This window comes from Anabrus simplex, chromosome 3 (assembly GCF_040414725.1).
Source record: "Anabrus simplex isolate iqAnaSimp1 chromosome 3, ASM4041472v1, whole genome shotgun sequence".
Classification (NCBI taxonomy): Eukaryota; Metazoa; Arthropoda; class Insecta; order Orthoptera; family Tettigoniidae; genus Anabrus; species Anabrus simplex.
Genome location: NC_090267.1, coordinates 45624743 through 45644018, shown reverse-complemented (window position 1 = coordinate 45644018; position 19276 = coordinate 45624743). Strand labels below are relative to the sequence as shown.

Here is a 19276-nt window from a genome sequence, read left to right as displayed (position 1 = left end):
TTAAATAACGAGCCTATAACAGCTCTCTTAGATTCAGGCAGTGTTTGTTCGATTATTTCGGCTGAATGGTATTCTAAATTGAAATCTGTTTGCAAACTATCTGACTATGTCTCATCTCCTGTTCAATATGTTTCGGCTAATTCATCCCCATTAGAAATTCTAGGTTCCTTTCTGGTCAAAATTCGTATTTTTAAATTTACATGGAAAATCAAGCTGTTTGTGGCCAAGCATTTGTCTTGCCCCATTATATTGGGAGCGGACTTTATTTCTCACACTGGTCTCGTGATCGATCTTCAGAGTAGGTCTTGCACTTTCAAATTTGCCTCTAATTGTAAAATCCCACTATTAAAGTGTAATTCTGCATCATGTTCTTCTATTTCGCCTACCCAGGATGAGATGTTGTTAGACCTTAGACATCTACCTGAGGAGCAGGCTGATAGTATTCGCAAATTGTGTCAGTCGTTTCCCGAGGTGTTCTCTGATACTCTTGGTGTTACTGACCTTATTGAATACAAAATTGAGGTCACGGATTCGATTCCTGTCCGTTTTCCACCATATAGGCTATCTCCACCTAAAATGAAGGCTCTGAAAGAAATCATCGATCAGATGTTGAAGGATGGTATTATTAGGCCCTCTAAGTCAGCGTATTCTTCGCCTATTTTTCTAGTCCCGAAACCCCAAGGAGGCTTCAGGCCTGTAATTGATTATAGGGCTCTCAATCGGAAGGTGGTGTTGCAATCTGTGCCCTTCCTGACCTTCATTCTTGTTTTTCATGGTTTTGTAAGGCCAAGTTCTTTACTATCTTGGACTTGAATCAGGCCTATAATCAAATTCCCCTTGCCGAAGAGTCTAAACATCTTACAGCGTTTGCTACGGACTGGAACTTATACGAATACAACCGCGTGCCTTTCAGGCTCCCCACGGGAGCAGCTGTACTCACTAGGCTACTAGATAGGGTCTTCTCCGACATCAAATTTGAGTACTTATATCACTACTTGGATGATGTCGTCGTATTTTCCGAGACTTTTGAAGAACATCTAGATCATCTGCGAGAAGTTCTCAATCGCCCTCGTAAGGCTGGGTTAACTGTTAAGTTGTCCAATGTTGTCTTTGCTAAGCCCTCTATGTCATTCCTAGGGCATATTGTGTCACCTGATGGTGTAGCAGTCGATCATTCTAGAACACAGGCCATCCGTGATTTTAAACCTCCCAAGGACATTAAAGGTATCGCCAGGTTCATTGGTATGGTGAATTTCTTCAGGAAGTTTATTCCTAACTTCGCTAATAGAGCGGCGCCCTTAAACCTTCTTCGTAGGAAAGGCATCAAATTCGAGTGGGGACCTTCTCAACAAGCCGCTTTTGAAGATCTTAAATTGGCTCTCTGTAATGCCCCTGTACTTGCTATGCCTGATTTCTCGAAGAAATTCATTGTCCAAACCGACGCATCGTCGTCAGCAGTAGCTGCAGTCCTTCTTCAAGAGACTGAACTAGGGAGGCGACCCATCGCCTATGCATCTAGGACCTTGTCGGCTCAAGAAGCCAAGTATTCCATCTATGAGCTCGAAGGTTTGGCAGTTTTATTTGCCTTAGAAAAGTTCCGTCTCTATCTGGAACATGTCAAATTCGACCTGGAGACAGATAATCAAGCCTTAAGCTGGGTCTTAGGTAGGCCGCGTCGTACTGGGCGTATAGCCCGTTGGGCCATCCGTATTTCTGCCTTCCAATTCGATGTCCGACATATCAGAGGTACCGAAAATGTTGTTGCTGATGGACTCAGCCGAATGTTTTCCAACGACGTTGAGAACCATGAAGCGGTCGATAGTTCATCTCCTCCCGAGTCCATGCTATCTGCTGTTAATGCCATCTTAACAGATGCTCCCATGCTCTTTAGGGATATCGAGAAATACCAACGTGAAGATCCGACGCTGGCTCCGATAATGGAAACCCTTTCTTCTGGGGAACATGTTGTCCCTTATGTCCTGAGAAATGGTGTTCTATGTTGCCCTTCGAGGCATGATAAGATGATGAAGGTTGTCGTTCCAGCTGTTCTTGTGCCTGTGATCTTCAAATACTATCATGAGACCCCATTAGGGGGGCATCTTGGAATCTTTAAAACTCGTGAAAAGATTCGTGAAAGGTTCATCTGGAAGGGTATGGACGGTGAAATCCGTGAACTAGTGAAGGCTTGTAAATCTTGTTTGTTCAGTAAACCAACCATGTCCACCAAGGTAGGCCTTCTGTCTTCCCATCAAGTGTCGCGCCCCATGGAACGCCTGTATATTGATTATGTAGGACCCTTCCCCCAGTCAAAGGGTAATGCTAACAAGTTCATCTTTGTGTGTGTAGATGGTTTTACCAGATTTTCCTGGTTATTTCCGACTAAGCTGGCTACCGCTCAGTGTACCATTTCTTGCCTAAATTCTATTTTTGCTTCTTTTGGTCCGTGCCAATATATTGTATCTGATAATGCTAAGGCGTTCACATCAAATCTTTTTCGTAAATTCTGTTTTGACTTGTCCGTCTCTCATGTAACTACTTCTGCTTATTACCCTCAACCATCTCTGGCTGAACGGGTTAACCGTAATCTCAGGTCCGCACTTATTGCCTATCATCATGAAGATCATTCCAGGTGGGACACGTCCCTACATTGGATAGCTTTTGCTTTGAATTCGGCGGTTCATGAATCTCACAAGTTTACTCCAGCTTCTTTGATGTTTAAGTTCGTTCCCAACACGCCGCTCTCTAACCTCTGATCTCTGAGTGACATTCTACCCGAGACAATAGATCCGGATAATATTAAAGATCTTTGGAAGAAGGCTAAAGCCAATCTTAAAGTGTCTCATGAAAAGGTTAGGGAAAGGTATGATCGTGGACGGAGACCCACCCCTTTGAAGGTAGGTGACCAAGTTATGGTCAAGAACTTTGTTCCCGCGGGCAAGCTTGCCCCCAGATTTCATGGGCCTTGTATCATTCTAGATTTTCTTACGCCGGTTACGTTGTTATTAAGCAATCCAGCCACCGAGATGATATTTAGGGTTCACCTGTCCCAGGTGAAACCGGTGTAATTTCTGTGTTAACTTGCTTCATATTATTTTGAAAGAAATATGAAGGTTATATTTTTTTTGAGTTTTCATTTTTTTTGGCATTCTGCCCCTTTTATAGTATTTTGTTTCATATGTAAGCATTTTTGTGAAACCTGCCCCGACCCGTTAAACTGCCATCCTGTCCTTACCACGGCCATTACCACGCTCCCGTCTCCTGCTATACACACTGTGGCTTGATTATATTAAATGCCATGGATATCTACACGCCGCTGGCCCCTCAACCTCTCCACAAAGCCTGTGCCCTCAAAAAAGATGATGGTCCAACACATTCTGCCGCCTAGCTTTTATGTTCCAGTGCCCCCGCAGCCGCGCGGCGCTGTGCCGCGTCTGGGTTTGAGGATGGGCCCCCTCGACCCCAGCGAGGACGACATGTGCACGGCGAGCCGGAGCTCTCCTCCCGGCCAAGGCTGATGTGCGGCGCACGACCTGCTACTGGCCCGCAGCCTGTATATGTTCACCGCGGGCGCGGCGTGTTTCTACTCCTCTGCTCCCCTCATAGTGCGGGCGAGCGGTATCTCAGGGTACTTGAGGGGTCCGAGCGGCCTCCTTTGGACGCAAGCAGTGGCGGCTGGTCTGGACGTTAAAATCATCAACATGTGAAGTACATATCCAACTATAAGGACATTTCTGTTCAACTTTAATACCCTTTCTTGGGAATTCAACAGCAATATTTGGTGGACATTGCAAAATTTTTCTTCACTTTTAAGTATTAAAAGTTTATCTTCAGAATTCAACTACTACAAACATAAAGACTTTACTTCACCTGCAACAACAAAATTTTGAAACTGAATCAAACCAAATTAAGAAAATCTTATAAATGCTTCTGCAATCAATCTTCATATTCACATCATAACTTGGACCTTGTTTCAAACTGACTTCATGTGTCACCCCTGGAGGAACTTTTGCGGGGGGGAGGTCTGTACCGGGCGGTACACCTCCACGCCGCTAATTTAAAATGTGCGCCAGTTAAAACTCCTCTGCTGGAGGAAGTCTGAACTTTATTGACGGTATTAATTTTCAAGTTTTTCAGAAGATGTCACTACGTGGAAATCTTGGAGTTTTTGAACTGTGTCATTTTTGATGCGTTTTTGTTTTGCTTGAAGTAAGAAGTGTGAACTTTCTCTTCTAGAGGACACTACTGAAGATCAACAATAGTGCACCCTAGTGCGGAGCAAAGGAACTATTTCTTGGAGAAATTTTTATTTCAAAAGTTTGTTTCTTGTTAAATTTCTTTCTGTTATTGTTTAAGTTGGCTGTATACCCCTCTCCTTTCCCCTTGTTTTATATTTAGCCAATCCCGAATTTCTTTTATTAATTCCTGACCAATCGGACCTATCTTCCCCCAACTTGAATATGTTGCTGTATCCTACCCAATAAAGAATTTGCGGGAGGGTGTTTTCATTCCCCTAACGCCTCGAACCTTCCGCGAGAGGATATAAACTGCTGATTTTAGGGTCTCCGGGCCACTTCTGTTCCATCTTTCTGTGTGCAAAGTACATAGCAGGGGGCGGGAAGCGCCTCTTTCTTCACCAGCAGTTCAACACCAGGTAATGGCCTCTTAATAGCTTCTTTTCTTGCTAGGTCGGCAGTTTGACTCTCGGGGCGGGTTCGAAGCGTTTCCTCCATGTAACCTTTTCCTAAAATGCAACTACTATTTTCATCTATTCTCTTTTAAAGCTACATATTGGGATAGAGAGTGCTAACCCTCTCGAGCTCCCACTCATATTGTTTTGAGGTGAACTTATTTTTCTCAACCTATTCTTCGTTAACGTAAGACAAATTGTTCTCTGCTTAAGTCACCTCTTTAGTATGGGATTAGCCCTTGTATTAACGGCCTAGTGCCAAGTAGGTCTTAATCAAAGTGTATTAGGAGTGCAAGTTCGCCTCCTCTCAAATTGTTATTTTTCATGTAATCTACCTTCTTTTCATTTAATAGACCTCAGTAGGTTGGGTATTTTACCCCTGTGTGTATGTCCTTAGAGGACAGCTTGAAGGTGGAGTTTGGTGTGGCCTGTGATTGGCTTAAACTTTGAGAGCAGATTGCTCTTTCGGAATTTGACTTTTGTATGCCTCGAGGAGGCTTTTCTGTGTAAAGAGGAGCTAGTGCTCCTGGGCATGATCGGGGTCTTCTGCCCCTTTGATTGAATTTTGTATATCGAAGGGTTGGACTTCTAGCTCAAGAATCGTGTGTTTGGCTCTTGGAGCCCAAATTCTGTAGTTGTACATTTCTAATTGTGTTTTTGGCTACTAAGTACCTGTTCTATTTTGTTATTACTTAATCGTGAAAAGAAAATATAACCTTGTTAAATTTTAAATTAATTTTACTTTAGTAGCTTGAGACCTTTTCACCACCCCGCACCTTCTTTCACCTCTAACTACCACGGAAAACTCCGTAACAATAATAATAATAATAATAATAATAATAATAATAATAATAATAATAATAATAATAATAATAATAATTGTTCCGAGGTATCTGTGGAACAGCAGAGGTGAAAGAAGGTGCGGGCTGGAATGGGTCTAACTGCAAGTCCGAAAGATGAATTAAAAATTTAAATTAAGGTTATATTTTCAATAGACATCAAGATTTAACAAATTTTCACTAGGTGAAATAACAATGAAGAAAATCAGGTACAATTATAACTTTACAAATGAAAGCACAAGTTAAGGGGTCCCAATTTCACAATCCTTGAGCTCTCAGCTCACAACCAGAAAGCCCCTAATTCCATGGAGCATTTGCTCCCACCTAGTAATGTGAAGCCTCCTAAAGGCACCTTTCAAAATACGAGAAAGAGCTGACCCGCTCTCAATCTTTCAAGCCTATTAAAGGCAATACCAGACTTTACAATTAACTGTCATCAAGGCAGAACTTACAAATATAAACAGGGGTATCTCGTACCCAATCTACTGGGCCTTCGCAGGAAGGAAAACAAAACGGGTTAAGTTAATGGCCCAAAATACAAAGCAGCATGGAGGCCAGTACTTGCACTCCTACATGAAAGCTTGTTAAAACCTAAGTGGCGCTAGACCCATTCAACAGGGGCTATTCCCACACTAGGGAGGTGATTCGTATAAGAAAATTTTAATACATTAGGAAAGAGAAGAAAATAGGTTATGAAAACATAGTCACCTCAGATAAAAATGAAGGGGAGCTCGAGAGGGTAAGGCACTCTCTATCTCCGATTTACAGTTAAAGTAACATGAAAATTTTACATCGAAATTGTATAGGTTATATCAAAACGGTTTCGGACCTTTCCCGAGGATTAAACTGCTGAGCTAGCAAGAAAATCAAGATGATAAATGGCCATTACCTTTTTGAAGGGCTGCTGAGTGATGAAAGAGGCGCTTCCCGCCTCCTGCTATTCTTCCATACACTAAGCTAGATGTTGTACGAGTGGCCGAGGGCCAGGAAAATCAGCAGTTTTTGTACTCTCGGGGAAGATTCGAGACTTTTCATGAATGATTAAGACACACCCAAAACGTTTATAGGGAAGCTTACAGTTACACATCGACATTGGTAAAGGAAGACGCCATTGGCTGAAAATTAATTACAGAAATTTACGATTGGCTAATTTCAAAACTGGCGGAAAGAAAGATTAATATTGCCAAACCACAAATGAAAGAACAACATTAAGTAAAGAACAAACTTATGAATACAAAATATCTTCAAGAAAAGTTCCTTCACTTCGCGCCAGGGTGCATGATCATAGTTTCTGGTAGAGACATCTGTGAGAGAATGTCCACACTTCTTGATAATTACAAAACAAAAACAATTCGAAATTAACACGGTGACATCTTCAGATAAACGGTTGCATTAATCCAGTTTCAAAGTTCAGAGTTTCAACTGTAGAGGAGAACTTTAAGGCGGAAAATTCAAATGTGTGGCGAATAGTTGTACCAACCGGTACAACAACAACAACAACAACAACAACAATAATAATAATAATAATAATAATAATAATAATAATGTGAATGAAGGAAAAAGTAAAGAAGGCAGATAAATTCAAATACCTGGGTGAGTGGATAGAGTCCAACATTCGTGAAAAGGAAGCTTTCCTACCAAGGATCAACAGAATGGAAATGTCAACTACAAAAAACGATCAATGTCCTTCGAGGCCAAATTCAATCTCTTCTGTACCGTCATTCGATCGGAGGCGCTATATGCATCAGAATTCCTTGCGATGAATAAGAAAGGCCTGGCAAAGCAACTGGAAGCCAAAGAGAGGAAGATTTTAAGAAAGATCGTGGGCACGGTAAAAGAACAAGGAGAGTACAAAAGACGACACAACGATGAACTGTATCTAAACGTGGAGAAGATAACGGACACCATACGCAAAAGGATGATTTCTTCCTATGGCCAATTAACGCGAACGAGCTCCGTAAGGTCGTCCAGTCGAATCTGTGCCTACTTTGCGCGAATGAAAACAAAACGAATCTGCTTTATAGAGATGGAGAACTGGGGATCTCAAATTAGGACATCTTGGAACATGACTCTTTGAAGAAGAAACTTGGGAAAGTACAGAGTTTTGCAGCCAAAACCCAAAATGAAAACCGGCAAGAAGTGGATCGAAGAACGGAGAGATGCTCACCGAAGAAAAATGCGGAAACACTGGGCAAATGTGAAAGATAGTAGGAGAAAGCAGTTGAAATAGCGTGGTCCATAGAAGACCGAAATGAGAATAATAATAATAATAATAATAATAATAATAAAAATAATAATAATAATAATAATAATGTATGTTGTATGTATGTTGGGTGTTCAGCCCGAAGGCTGGTTTGATCCTCTGCAGCTCCGCCAACAGCTGTCATGAATAGCCTAGGCGTCACTGAAGAGGCGTACTAGGGAAATGAGGAGTGAGGTAGTTTCCCGTTGCTTTCCTCACCGAGCCAGCCGTTGCTATTACATATCAGTCTGCCAAGCCCACTGAAATGCATGCACCAACCGACCCTATGAGCGATATTTTCACACCATTCATAACAGGGACTGGCTGCATAAACAATGGTATTACTAGCATCACTCATACCTCAGTCACTTTCATATTGTCAAAGCCAAGGATGAGACTGAGACAGGTCAATGAAAGTAACAAATTTTACATAGCCCATACCAGAAGACATAGTGCACTGTGAACACTACATCTCGCCAGCAAAGGCATATAATAATAATAATAATAATAATAATAATAATAATAATAATAATAATAATAATAATAATAATAATAATAATAATAATAATAATAATAATTTACAATTGTTAGTAAATATATTGTTAAATTACGTGCATATATGACTAAAAATTTGTAACATTGTTTTCGATTGATGATAAGCTACTGAATAAAAGTGTTCTGTTAGCCTTTATCTGACTACATATTTACAACCCCTTCTATCGGAGTTAATCCAATTATAAGTTGTTTCTTTTTTCATTTAGACTGATGTTGTTTGGGCCATCATTTCACACACTGGTTTCATGCAGACCTCTATGCCACCCTACCCTATGCTGATCTTTTCATTTCTACGTAACTACTACATCTACTCTAATCGGTCGTATTCATGTCTTTGTCTACCCTACCGCTCTTATCACAATCAAATGTGATACACTAATATAATTATATGTATACATGAGTTCCAGGTGAAAATGTCTCTACCTGTTTGAAGCATAAATAAATAAATAAATAAATAAATAAATAAATAAATAATTAAATAAATAAATAAATAAATAAATAAATAAATAAATAAATAAATAAATAAATAAATAAATAAATAAAAAGTGCCTCGTCTATCAGTAAATAACTGTGAACTTCTTAACTTCGGACAGGATCAGGAAAGGAGACTTGTTGGGAGTAGGGCATAATATACATACTTCATTAATTTGTCAATTTTAAAACGTATACTATAGATGTGTGAATGAGAATAACCTTCATCAACAGGAAATATTGCTGGTTTCAGAGCATCCAAGATTTTCCAAAGATGCCTCTCTTGAACAGCATGTTGAATGTGGACACATTCTTCGTGATCAGTGGATTCTTGAGAGGGTACCACATGCTGGGAGAACTCCAACAAGGCCGGTTCAAATACATACCATCCTTGGTACAGCGTTACCTCAGGTAAGTAGTACTGTTTCACTTTGGTGTAATTTTATGTATAGTACGACTAACACTTGCAAGAAGATCCCTGATCCACTCGCCGTGTTCACTCCTTGGATCCTCAGGATCTAAATACTTGTAACAACCTACCATCTCATTACTGAGTCCTTTTCAGAACTACTCTGGATATTAGCTAAAGATATTTGTTGAAAGTAAACATCCTGAACGAATTCACACCAACATCAAGCTCACTGACAAGACAATGGAACAAGTCACTAGTTTTCCTTATCTAGTAAGACTGATCACTAAAGCCCGGATTTTTGTGCAGTAACAGGTTAGATTGCAAACTAATTTGGTTAGTAGGAAGTGTCGGCCACCCGCTCTTCCGTACTGTGGCAAGAGTACCCGTACCCCTCATGTTTATGCAAACCCCATAGCAAAGTCGTTGTGAAGGTAAACTATACTTGCTTCTCCCTTCTGTAAGTTTGCATTCTAACCTATTAACCCGCGAGTGGTCGCTAGCCAAAATGTAACGTGAGTGGTCGCGCGTGAGACTTTCTCTCACATTAAAATAAATATGACATAATTCACACTTTTGTGGGGCGTAAGGCTGAAATTTACAACTGAAATGAAACGCAAGTTATACCTTATATATTTTACATAAAAATGAAATGATTAGCTGTGTGAGAGAGAGAGAGAGAGATGGTGTATGGCTTTTAGCGCCGGGAGTAACCGAGGACAAGTTCGACACGCTAGATGCAGGTCTTTTGATTTGACACCCGTAGGCGACCTGCTCGCCATGATGAGTATGAAATGATGATGACGACACATTCACCCAGCCCCCGTGTCAGCGAAATTAACCAATTAAGGTTAAAATTCCCGACCCCGCCGGGAATCGAACCCGGGACTTCTGTGACCAAAGGCCAGCACGCTAACCATTTAGCCATGGAGCTGGACATGATTAACTGTTTATTAAAGACACAATTACTACTTAAAATAACATATTGAATGTGCATAAAAATAACTTCCGTCCTGAAGTTGTAAAAAATGAAATCTCACAGAGGCATTATATCTAGTAATATTTACGTACAAAGCAAGGTTTCTGAACACAATAACATTTTCAGAAACAAGAAATGCTCATAACACAAATACTAACGCGTACAACAGGAGTAAGTTTTCCGCTCCACTTCAAAATAACACCAACGTGATAAGTCGCGCGATGAGAGAATCTCTCACGCAACGCGCACAGACACATAGGAACCTTTGTTCTTACTAGGGGAAGGGTGCTTACCCTTCAAATGTGAATCGCTCTACTCACGAAAGTTATAAACTCAGCTAGACGAGGGAACAGTCACCTCTCGTTCATCACTGTGAAGTAATATCACAATAAAAAATAATGTGAGAGAAAATCTCATATAGCGACCACTCGCGGGTTAATGCATAAAAAAGTACGGGCTGTAATGATCACCAATGACAACAGGTGCAGCAAAGAGATCAAAAGGCGAATAGCCCTCCCAAAACAGGCGTTTAGTAATAAGAGAAATCTTTTCTTCAGTACAATTCAGCTTTTGGAATTAGGAAAAATATTGTGATTTCTTTTGTATGAGTGTGCTATTGTATGGATGTGAATGTTGTACTGTCAGAGATCAGGATTGAAAACGACTGAAGTATTTGAGATGAGGATCCGCAGACGAATGATAAGGATTAAATGGATTGAAAAGAAAGAAACAAAAGCATTCTGCAAGAAATTCAAGGGAAGAGAGAACTAATGCTAACGATACAGAGAAGAAGAGCTAAATTCACTGGCAACATCTTACGACATAATACCTTTCTTATCAATCTGATGGAAGGGAAAATCACGGGGAAGAAAGGCCGTGGATGACTGACAAAAACATCCCTTCAAGACTTGAAACAGAATCTTCATTTTGGTCCCTGTTATGAAATGAAACGAGGACAGAGAACAATTGTTGCAAAAACAAGGCATTGCGTTTAGACACTGATGATGATGATGATGATGATGATGACGATGTATTTAATAAACTGGGGAAATATTATTAAATATAAGTTATTTACTTAGCTATGAGCTACGTACACTTACACAATAAAAACTAAACAACATTAACAAGAAGTCGATAATGTCCAGTCACTTTATGGCAAGTGTTGAAACGTTTACATAGTCACTGGCAGATCCAGGAAATTTCCTCTTACAGCACTCGTCGATAACATGGTAGATGAACTTTGTTAATTCTCAGAAATTACAAGTAAGGGACAGCCGTATACCCCAATTATAAAATATTGAAACCCATCGGTCATGGCAGGTTTGGACTCTGAAAAGAGTGACCCATGTTTTCTGAGGCAAATGAAAACCTGATGGGGGATGACTGGTGTCAAATAATACCGATCATTTCCATGAAGCCTTACTGACACATTCCCCTCACCACTCCAATCTTGCGCGGTAGCTCTTGGTTGTAAGCTGATGTGCTGCTCAAAATGGCGGTGATCTAGAATTTTGACGACGGAATCCAGGAGCTACTTTGTGTACTCATTAATGGAAAGAGTTCGGTTCAGCGAGATCTTGAAATATTCTCTGAAAAGATCATTGAGCCTTCTCATACTGGCAGGCTCAACATGACTCAGCACAGGCAACCGAAAGGAAAGAGGAGGGTATATTTGATTTTACCACCGATAATTCGCAAAGAATGGTTCAGCGTTGTGATGAAATCCTTGACATGGATGTTGTTCGGTCAAAGTGAAGAGCACGCAAGATGAATGCAGAAGCTCCCAGTGATGATCCAGCAAGTTTCCAGGAGATGTGGTTTCTTTAGATCAAACTGAAATTTAAATATACTAGAGAATCAGCATTCGTTATAAATAGGTCAGATAACTCGTCTTGATAAGCCTGTTGTAGTCATACACTTTTGCCTCCCCTTTTCAATGGTTTTATGAAGCGCGTTATGGTATGCAGTTTGTAGTCAGGATTCATCCATTCTGACGTCATCATGGCGTCTATTTGGTAAAAATCTATCCATATATTCGCTTTTTAATCCTGCAGTTCTTGATGCAAAGCATGGTATTGTGTGGTAGAAGGCAATGGTATTTTAATTCCAATTCTTCTATATAGAATAGTTGTCTTTTGACGTCATGGGTTAGTCTCGATGGAGCGTTTTTTTTCAGGCAGAGAACTTTTTTAAGATACATGGCCTTCACTCTTTCTAGGTAGCTACGTTATCCTTCGATACTTGTTCCAAGGTGATGTGTCAGACGTATGTCTTGATGAGGTCTGTTTGTACGTATTTTTTTCTCTTAGCAGCATGAAGGGTATTACGAACGCTTTGCCATCTGTTGAATATATTTGGAAGCTGGAGAAGGTTAGAGAATCAAAGAGTATCTAGCACGGAATAGTACACGAAGAGTATACTGTCTTGCTTGGCAAGTAATAATCAAACATGACTGCATGCAATGAAATTACTAAGGATGAAAATAACATATATCAGAATATTAAAATGAAAGTGTTAGTCGCTTAGCAACCTGCTAAGTACAGAATGTATTGCGAGTTAGGGAAATACAGTGGTGGTGATTATTGTTTAAAGGGGAAGTACAACTAGGCAACCATCCTCTAGGGAAATACATCACCTGCAATTATTGCAGTGATCAATCAATGATTTAATTTTATGATTACTCAAATTTGGTTGAATTTGGAGACCTATCAATGTCTCATGATTCACCGGCAGATAATTCCAGATATAATAAAACAAGAGTCAAGCTAATCGGCTCAGTAGAACGGACGGAAGGATTTGTCAAAGCAGTTTTTAATAATCTCTTTAATATATAGATTACATCGAAGGGCATGGTTTCGCTATAATTTTATTGAGACTAGTTTTTTTATTGTCATTACTGTAGTTTAAGCAATATATTTATGGTGTTCATTAGATTATAGAATTTCTGAAGCTCGTTATACGACAGATTTTACCATAGACCACCAAATTTAGGGTCTTCAATGGGACATCCTTAAGGAATCAAAGATGGCAGGGCATCTTTCAGGGTGTTGCTGTTTTGTACCCCTTATTTACGAACAGAAACAATTCTTTTGGATTTATGCCACTAATATAATCATCTTCTCTGTAACATTTAATTTTAATAAAATTAATTTCCACGATTCCTCATTTCTTATTAAGAGCACAATTCTTTCCTTGAACTTGATTCAAGAAATGGAAAAAAATCCAAAGAAAAGCAGTTCGATTTGTTCTGGGTGATTTCCGACAAAAGAGTAGCGTTACAAAAATGTTGCAAAGTTTGGGCTGGGAAGACTTGGGAGAAAGGAGACGAGCTGCTCGACTAAGTGGTATGTTTCGAGCTGTCAGCGGAGAGATGGTGTGGAATGACATCAGTAGACAAATCAGTTTGAATGGTGTCTTTAAAATTGGGAAAGATCGCAATATGAAGATAAAGTTGGAATTCTGGAGTACAAATTGTGGCAAGTATTCGCTTATAGGAAGGGGAGTTAGGGAGTGGAATGACTTACCAAGGGAGATGTTCATTAAATTTCCAATTTCTTTGCAATAATTTAAGGACAGGCTAGGAAAACAACAGATGGGGAATCTGCCACCCGGGCGACTGCCCTAAATGCAGATAAGTAGTGATTGATTGATTGATTGATTGATTGATTGATTGATTGATTGATTGATTGATTGATTGATTGATTGATTGATTGATATCCCGTTATGTTAGCCTTCAAGCCCTTACGGATTCCTTTCCATCGTTGCAATGTTCTGCTAACGTCTGTAGTGAGAGAGCCTAACGCGTATCATATAGTGTGTTGGCATGCGCGAATCACCTTGGATTATGGACTGCTTGGATTCGTTCTGAGACTTATCATGGATTTACTAAATAATATACTACCAGGAGCGTAAATGTATAAATTCCTCTGAGTTCCAACCTAGGAGCAAGCTACATAACGTTGACCGTAAGAAAAACACCGAGTTTCCAAATTAATTACTGGTACTTCCAGCATTTGCCCTTGAGCTAAGTTTGCAGTCATCGGGAAAGCTTTGTTACACGGATGTAGTACAATCTGAAAAAGCAGCAACAGTTCATACTACTAAGCATGTACTCATGATTTGCCCTTATGATGAAATTGAGGTGAAAAGCCAGAGCATATTCTCCAATTGCTGCAATCATATTCAACCACTGGAAGTATACTCCTGTTAGATCCTCATATTAAATATTCAGCCATTCTTAAGGAATATCGAAACTTGTCTCGCGACAGGACAAACTTCTGTGCACTAGATATCCCATGTTTCCACACCATTTCAACAGTAGGTCATCCAGTTGCAGCTAAAGCTTGACGGTTGCCACCTGACAAGCTAGCCCAAGCCAAGATGGAATTCCAGCACATGATAGAACTAGGGATCTGCAGACATTCTAACAGTCCATGGTTAAGTCCTCTTCATTTAGTACCCAAGGTTAATGAATTCTGGCGCCAATGTTTCGATTACAGGGCTCTTAATTCAATTACTATACCAGATTGATACCCAGTTCCACGCCTGCAGGTTCAACAGTCGCCTATCAGGTAAAACAATATTTTCCAAAATCGACTTGATACGTGCGTTCCATCATATTCCCATAGCAGAAAATGGTATGCCAAAAACTGCTGTTATAACCCCCTTCGGTTCATTAGAATTCCTGAAACTTCCGTTGGACTTCGCAATCATTTCAGAGGTACACTGACTCTATTCTTCGAGATCTCGACATTGTTTTCTGTTACTTGGATTACATTCTCATAGCATCTGAAAATGACCTGGAACATGAACGCCAATTTAGAATCCTGCTGGAACGAATATATAAATACTGCATCAATGTGAACCTATCAAAGTGTATTTTTAGGGATTCTGAAATTTCATTCTTAGGATACTGTGTAACATCTGCAGGTATCAAACCACTCAACAATCGTGTCGAAGTTATTCTCTCTTTTCCACAACCTATCAATATCTCCGAACTCCATCGATTCCTTGGTTTGGTAAACTTCTACTTCACTACCCACCACTGCTGCAACTCAACATTTGCTCTACAATCTTTGCAAAGACACGCGCAAGTTCGACCGCAGTAAAGTTCAGTGGACAACAGAGGCAGTACACGCCTTTTAACATTTGAAGAACGAAATCGCAAATGCAACCCTCTTAGCCCATCTGTCATGTGACCTACCACTCATATTGATGGTCGATGCTTCTGATTTCGCCACGGGAGCATCCTTGAATCTGATTCGTAATCAAAACTAGAACCCTTATGATTCTACTCAAAGACTATAAGTGAGGCACAAAAGCATTATAGCACATATGACCGGGAATTACTCGCTGCATATTCAGCAATCAAATACTTCCGTTATTTGCTGGAAGGTAGGAACTTCATACTTTATACAGACCACAAAACTCTGATATTTACCTTCCAGCAAGGTTCAGACAAAGCATCACCCAGACAGCTACGACAAATGGATTTTATTAGTCAGTTTACTACTAACTTAAGGTACCTCCCCTGCAAGGACAATATTCCAGTTGACTTCTCTTCACGCATCTCATCTATCTCAGTTCCATAACAATTATAATTTGACGATGTAGCTCAAAGACAATTAATCGACCAGGAACTTCATTCATTATTTTAGTCAAAAGATACTTCTCTCAAATTCAAAAATGTGTGTCTACCATCAGGAAATGAGTTAACTGTTGATATTTCTACTGGAATCATCCGCCCATACTTACCAAAACAGTTCCACAAACAAACATTTGACGCAATACAAGGCATCAATGCATCCGTCCGATTAATACAGAAACGGTACTTTTGGCCATCGCTCAAACAAGATGTGCGATTATGGGCTAAAACTTGTGTACGATTCCAGCGTTCCAAAGTGACCAGACACACCAACAGCTCCATTGGTACATTTGCTCCAGTAGATCGACGTGGGCCCCTTCCTCCATCTGTGGGTTTCCACCACCTGCTCACCATCATCGATTGCTTCTCCAGCTGGCCAGAGGCTACACCATTGCAGGGCATCACAGCTGAAACAGTAGCCTACACATCCAGGCAAACAATTCAACTGTTCATTGTTCAGCAACCTTATGATAATTCTAGGCCAGGGCCTCTCAAACGCCCAAAATCTCACGCGTGCAGATAGAGGCGCAAGAGCTCCGTGCACTGTGCATCGCTGCCGCTCGGCATGGCTCGGATCAACGCTTCGTCTCTGGGCTACTCGGCTAAGCTCGGCTGAACTCGCCTATACTCGGCTCAAGTCAGCCCGGATTTGGAGCGCTACGGCGCAACGTGGGGCAGAGGGAGACAGGCGTGAGGAAAGAGAGAGTAAGCGCTATTGCTCCAAATCGAGGAGTGGGGGGTCTGCACTCTGGTCAACCAAACCAAGTCGTCTTTTGCACCGTGCACAGTGCATGCACCACGCGCATGCACCCTGAGAGGCCCTATTCTAGGCAGTACTCATATTAAGACAACATCCTATTATCCGGCAGCTAACGAAAAATCGAACGATGGTACCGACAGCTCGAAACTGCACTTGGTACACAACTATAAGGCAGCTGGTTCTTCCAGCTACCAACAGTTTAACTGGGACTTCGATCACTTTTTATACCACATCTGGCATCTGCAGCAGCTACACTAGTTTATGGATAGCCAGTTCACCTACCAGCTGACTATCTAGAAGAACAAACTATGACAACAGATGTTCCCTCCTTCATTCTCAAAATGAAAGACCATATTCGGTGTTTACGGCCTGTACAACCTGGGCACCATTCAGCAAAGCGTCCTTTTGTCCACTCCGACCTTCTCAGTAGCTCTCATGTGTTCATCCGGAATCATGCCTCTCGCTCAACACTCAACTCAGAATATGATGCACCATTCAAGGTGATTTCCCACTCTACTTAGTGCTTTGTAATCGACACAGCTCATGGCGAGAAAACTGTTTATATTGACAGATTCAAACCCACATTCCTTTTGGACAGTGACTACAATCCATCTCCTGTAAAGTGTGGTTCTACTTTCAATACCACAACTGATCACCTGACTAGTAGACACAATCAAGTAAAAGGCTCATCTACTAGAATCAAAAGTACCCAGTCTCGTTCAGATCGAACTGTTCGGTTTCCTCCCAGATACCTCTCCGTTGTCACTTGGGAGGGAGTATGTGGTGGAGTAACCCCCTGGTGAACTAAACAAATAGTATATTATTAGACAGTCTTTACTTACTACTTTATATAATCTTTGATGTATTATTCTTTGTCAATGTTCTTAGCAGAAGCTTTTTAAAACATGGCAACTAATTTATAAGCTAGTGAAGAGTTTTGACTAAATCTGGACAATCTCAATGTGGAATTAAACATCCATAAATCCATCAGTCACCACTGACATGCATTTAGGGCAGTCGCCCAAGTGGCAGATACCCTGTCTGTAATTTACCTAGTCCACCCTTAATTAATTGCAAAGAATTTGGAATTTTATCGAATCTCTTCTTTGGTAAATTAGTCTAGTCCGTTACTCATCATCCTATAAGCGAATATTTGCCCCAATTTGTCCTCATCTTTATGTATGATCTTTCCTTTAAAGGCTCTACTCAATTTGTCTACTAATGCCATTCCACATCATATCTCCACTGACAGCACGAAACATACCACTTAGTCGAGTATATCGTCTCCTTACTCATAAGTCTTCCCAGCCCTAAGTTCGCAAGATTTTTTATAACACTACTCCTTTGTCGGAAATCACCCAGATCAAATCGTGCTGCTTTCCTTTGAATCTTTCCCAGTTCTCGTATAAAGTAGTCATTGTGTGGCTCCCTTACACTGGAACCATACTCTAAATCGGGTCTTAAAAGAGACTTACACGCCCTCTCCTTTACATCCTTTCTACAACCCCTAAATACTCACATAATCATGTGAAACGATCTATAATATTTCCTAACAACCTCGTTAATATGATTACTCCAATGAAAATCATTCCTTATTTTAGCTCAAAGTTTCAGCTAGCTTCTGTTTCGGCAGAATACTTTTCCTCATCACTCTGTAAATATCTACAATATACGTTGTTATGTAACTCAGAAGTTCAGAAGGGTTATAAGTTACATCCAGAAGTAGTTGAAGTTTTTCCTGAACTGTTGTATCAAAGGCACGCAGGAAGTGTCAGAAAAAGGGAAATGAAGACTTCATCAGCACTAAATTTCTTACACTACGATTTATTTCTTCCGCAGGTTGAGTCCGGCATACTTCATTATGGTAGGATTTTACGCTACCCTGCTGATGTACGTGGGTTCGGGACCAGCCTGGAACGAGACCACAGGAGTGAACACTCTATACTGCCAAGAGAACTGGATATTCAACTTACTCTACGTCAACAATTACTTCAACGTCGAGAGAATAGTGAGTGGAAGAAACAAAGTATACTATTATTTAAGAGATTTTATTCGTCATATCGAAGTCCTCTCTACACTAGCGAACTAGAATATAATACTCCCATCCTCTAGTTCCGGATCACTTTAAACTAGGGAGAGAGTAATCAATTATTGTAATCGAAATTGTATTTTTGATACATGAATGGTTTTCCGTATAACAATTAGTTTATCTATTACTACATTAGACACTACTCTTAAGTCCAATACTTATATATAGCCAATCTCTAAATTTTAAGGTTAATTTAAATTTCTCCTAGATGTTAACAATTTTATGTAATCTGGGACAACATGTGTCTTACCCTTAGTACTCATATTATTTATTCACTTTTGCCAAGTGATTTTAATATACACGAAAATGTTGCTATCCTACCCCAATAGCGTACTGAAAAAAATGAAATGGCGTATGACTTTTAGTGCCGGTAGTGTCTGAGTACAAGTTCAGGTCTTCTGATTTAATACCCGTAGGCGACCTGCGCGTCGTGATGGGGATGAAATGATTATGAAGACGACACATACACCCAGCCCCCGTGTCAGGGAAATTAACCAATGATGGTTAAAATTCCCGACCCTGGCGGGAATTGAACCCGGGACCCCTGTGAACAAATGCCAGCACGCTAACCATTTAGCTATGGAGCCGGACAATACCGCAC

At 40.4% G+C, this 19276-nt stretch overlaps 1 protein-coding gene across 1 annotated transcript in view; it reads left to right on the top strand.

Annotated features, from left to right (window-relative positions):
* The window catches only part of LOC136866643 (nose resistant to fluoxetine protein 6), a 323272-nt gene that overhangs the window by 144878 nt on the left and 159118 nt on the right, over positions 1-19276 (top strand). Inside the window, exons 6-7 of the mRNA XM_068226990.1 lie at positions 9048-9205; positions 18426-18594. Of these exons, the coding sequence (XP_068083091.1) occupies positions 9048-9205; positions 18426-18594 (327 nt within the window). The remainder of the gene's footprint in view (positions 1-9047; positions 9206-18425; positions 18595-19276) is intronic.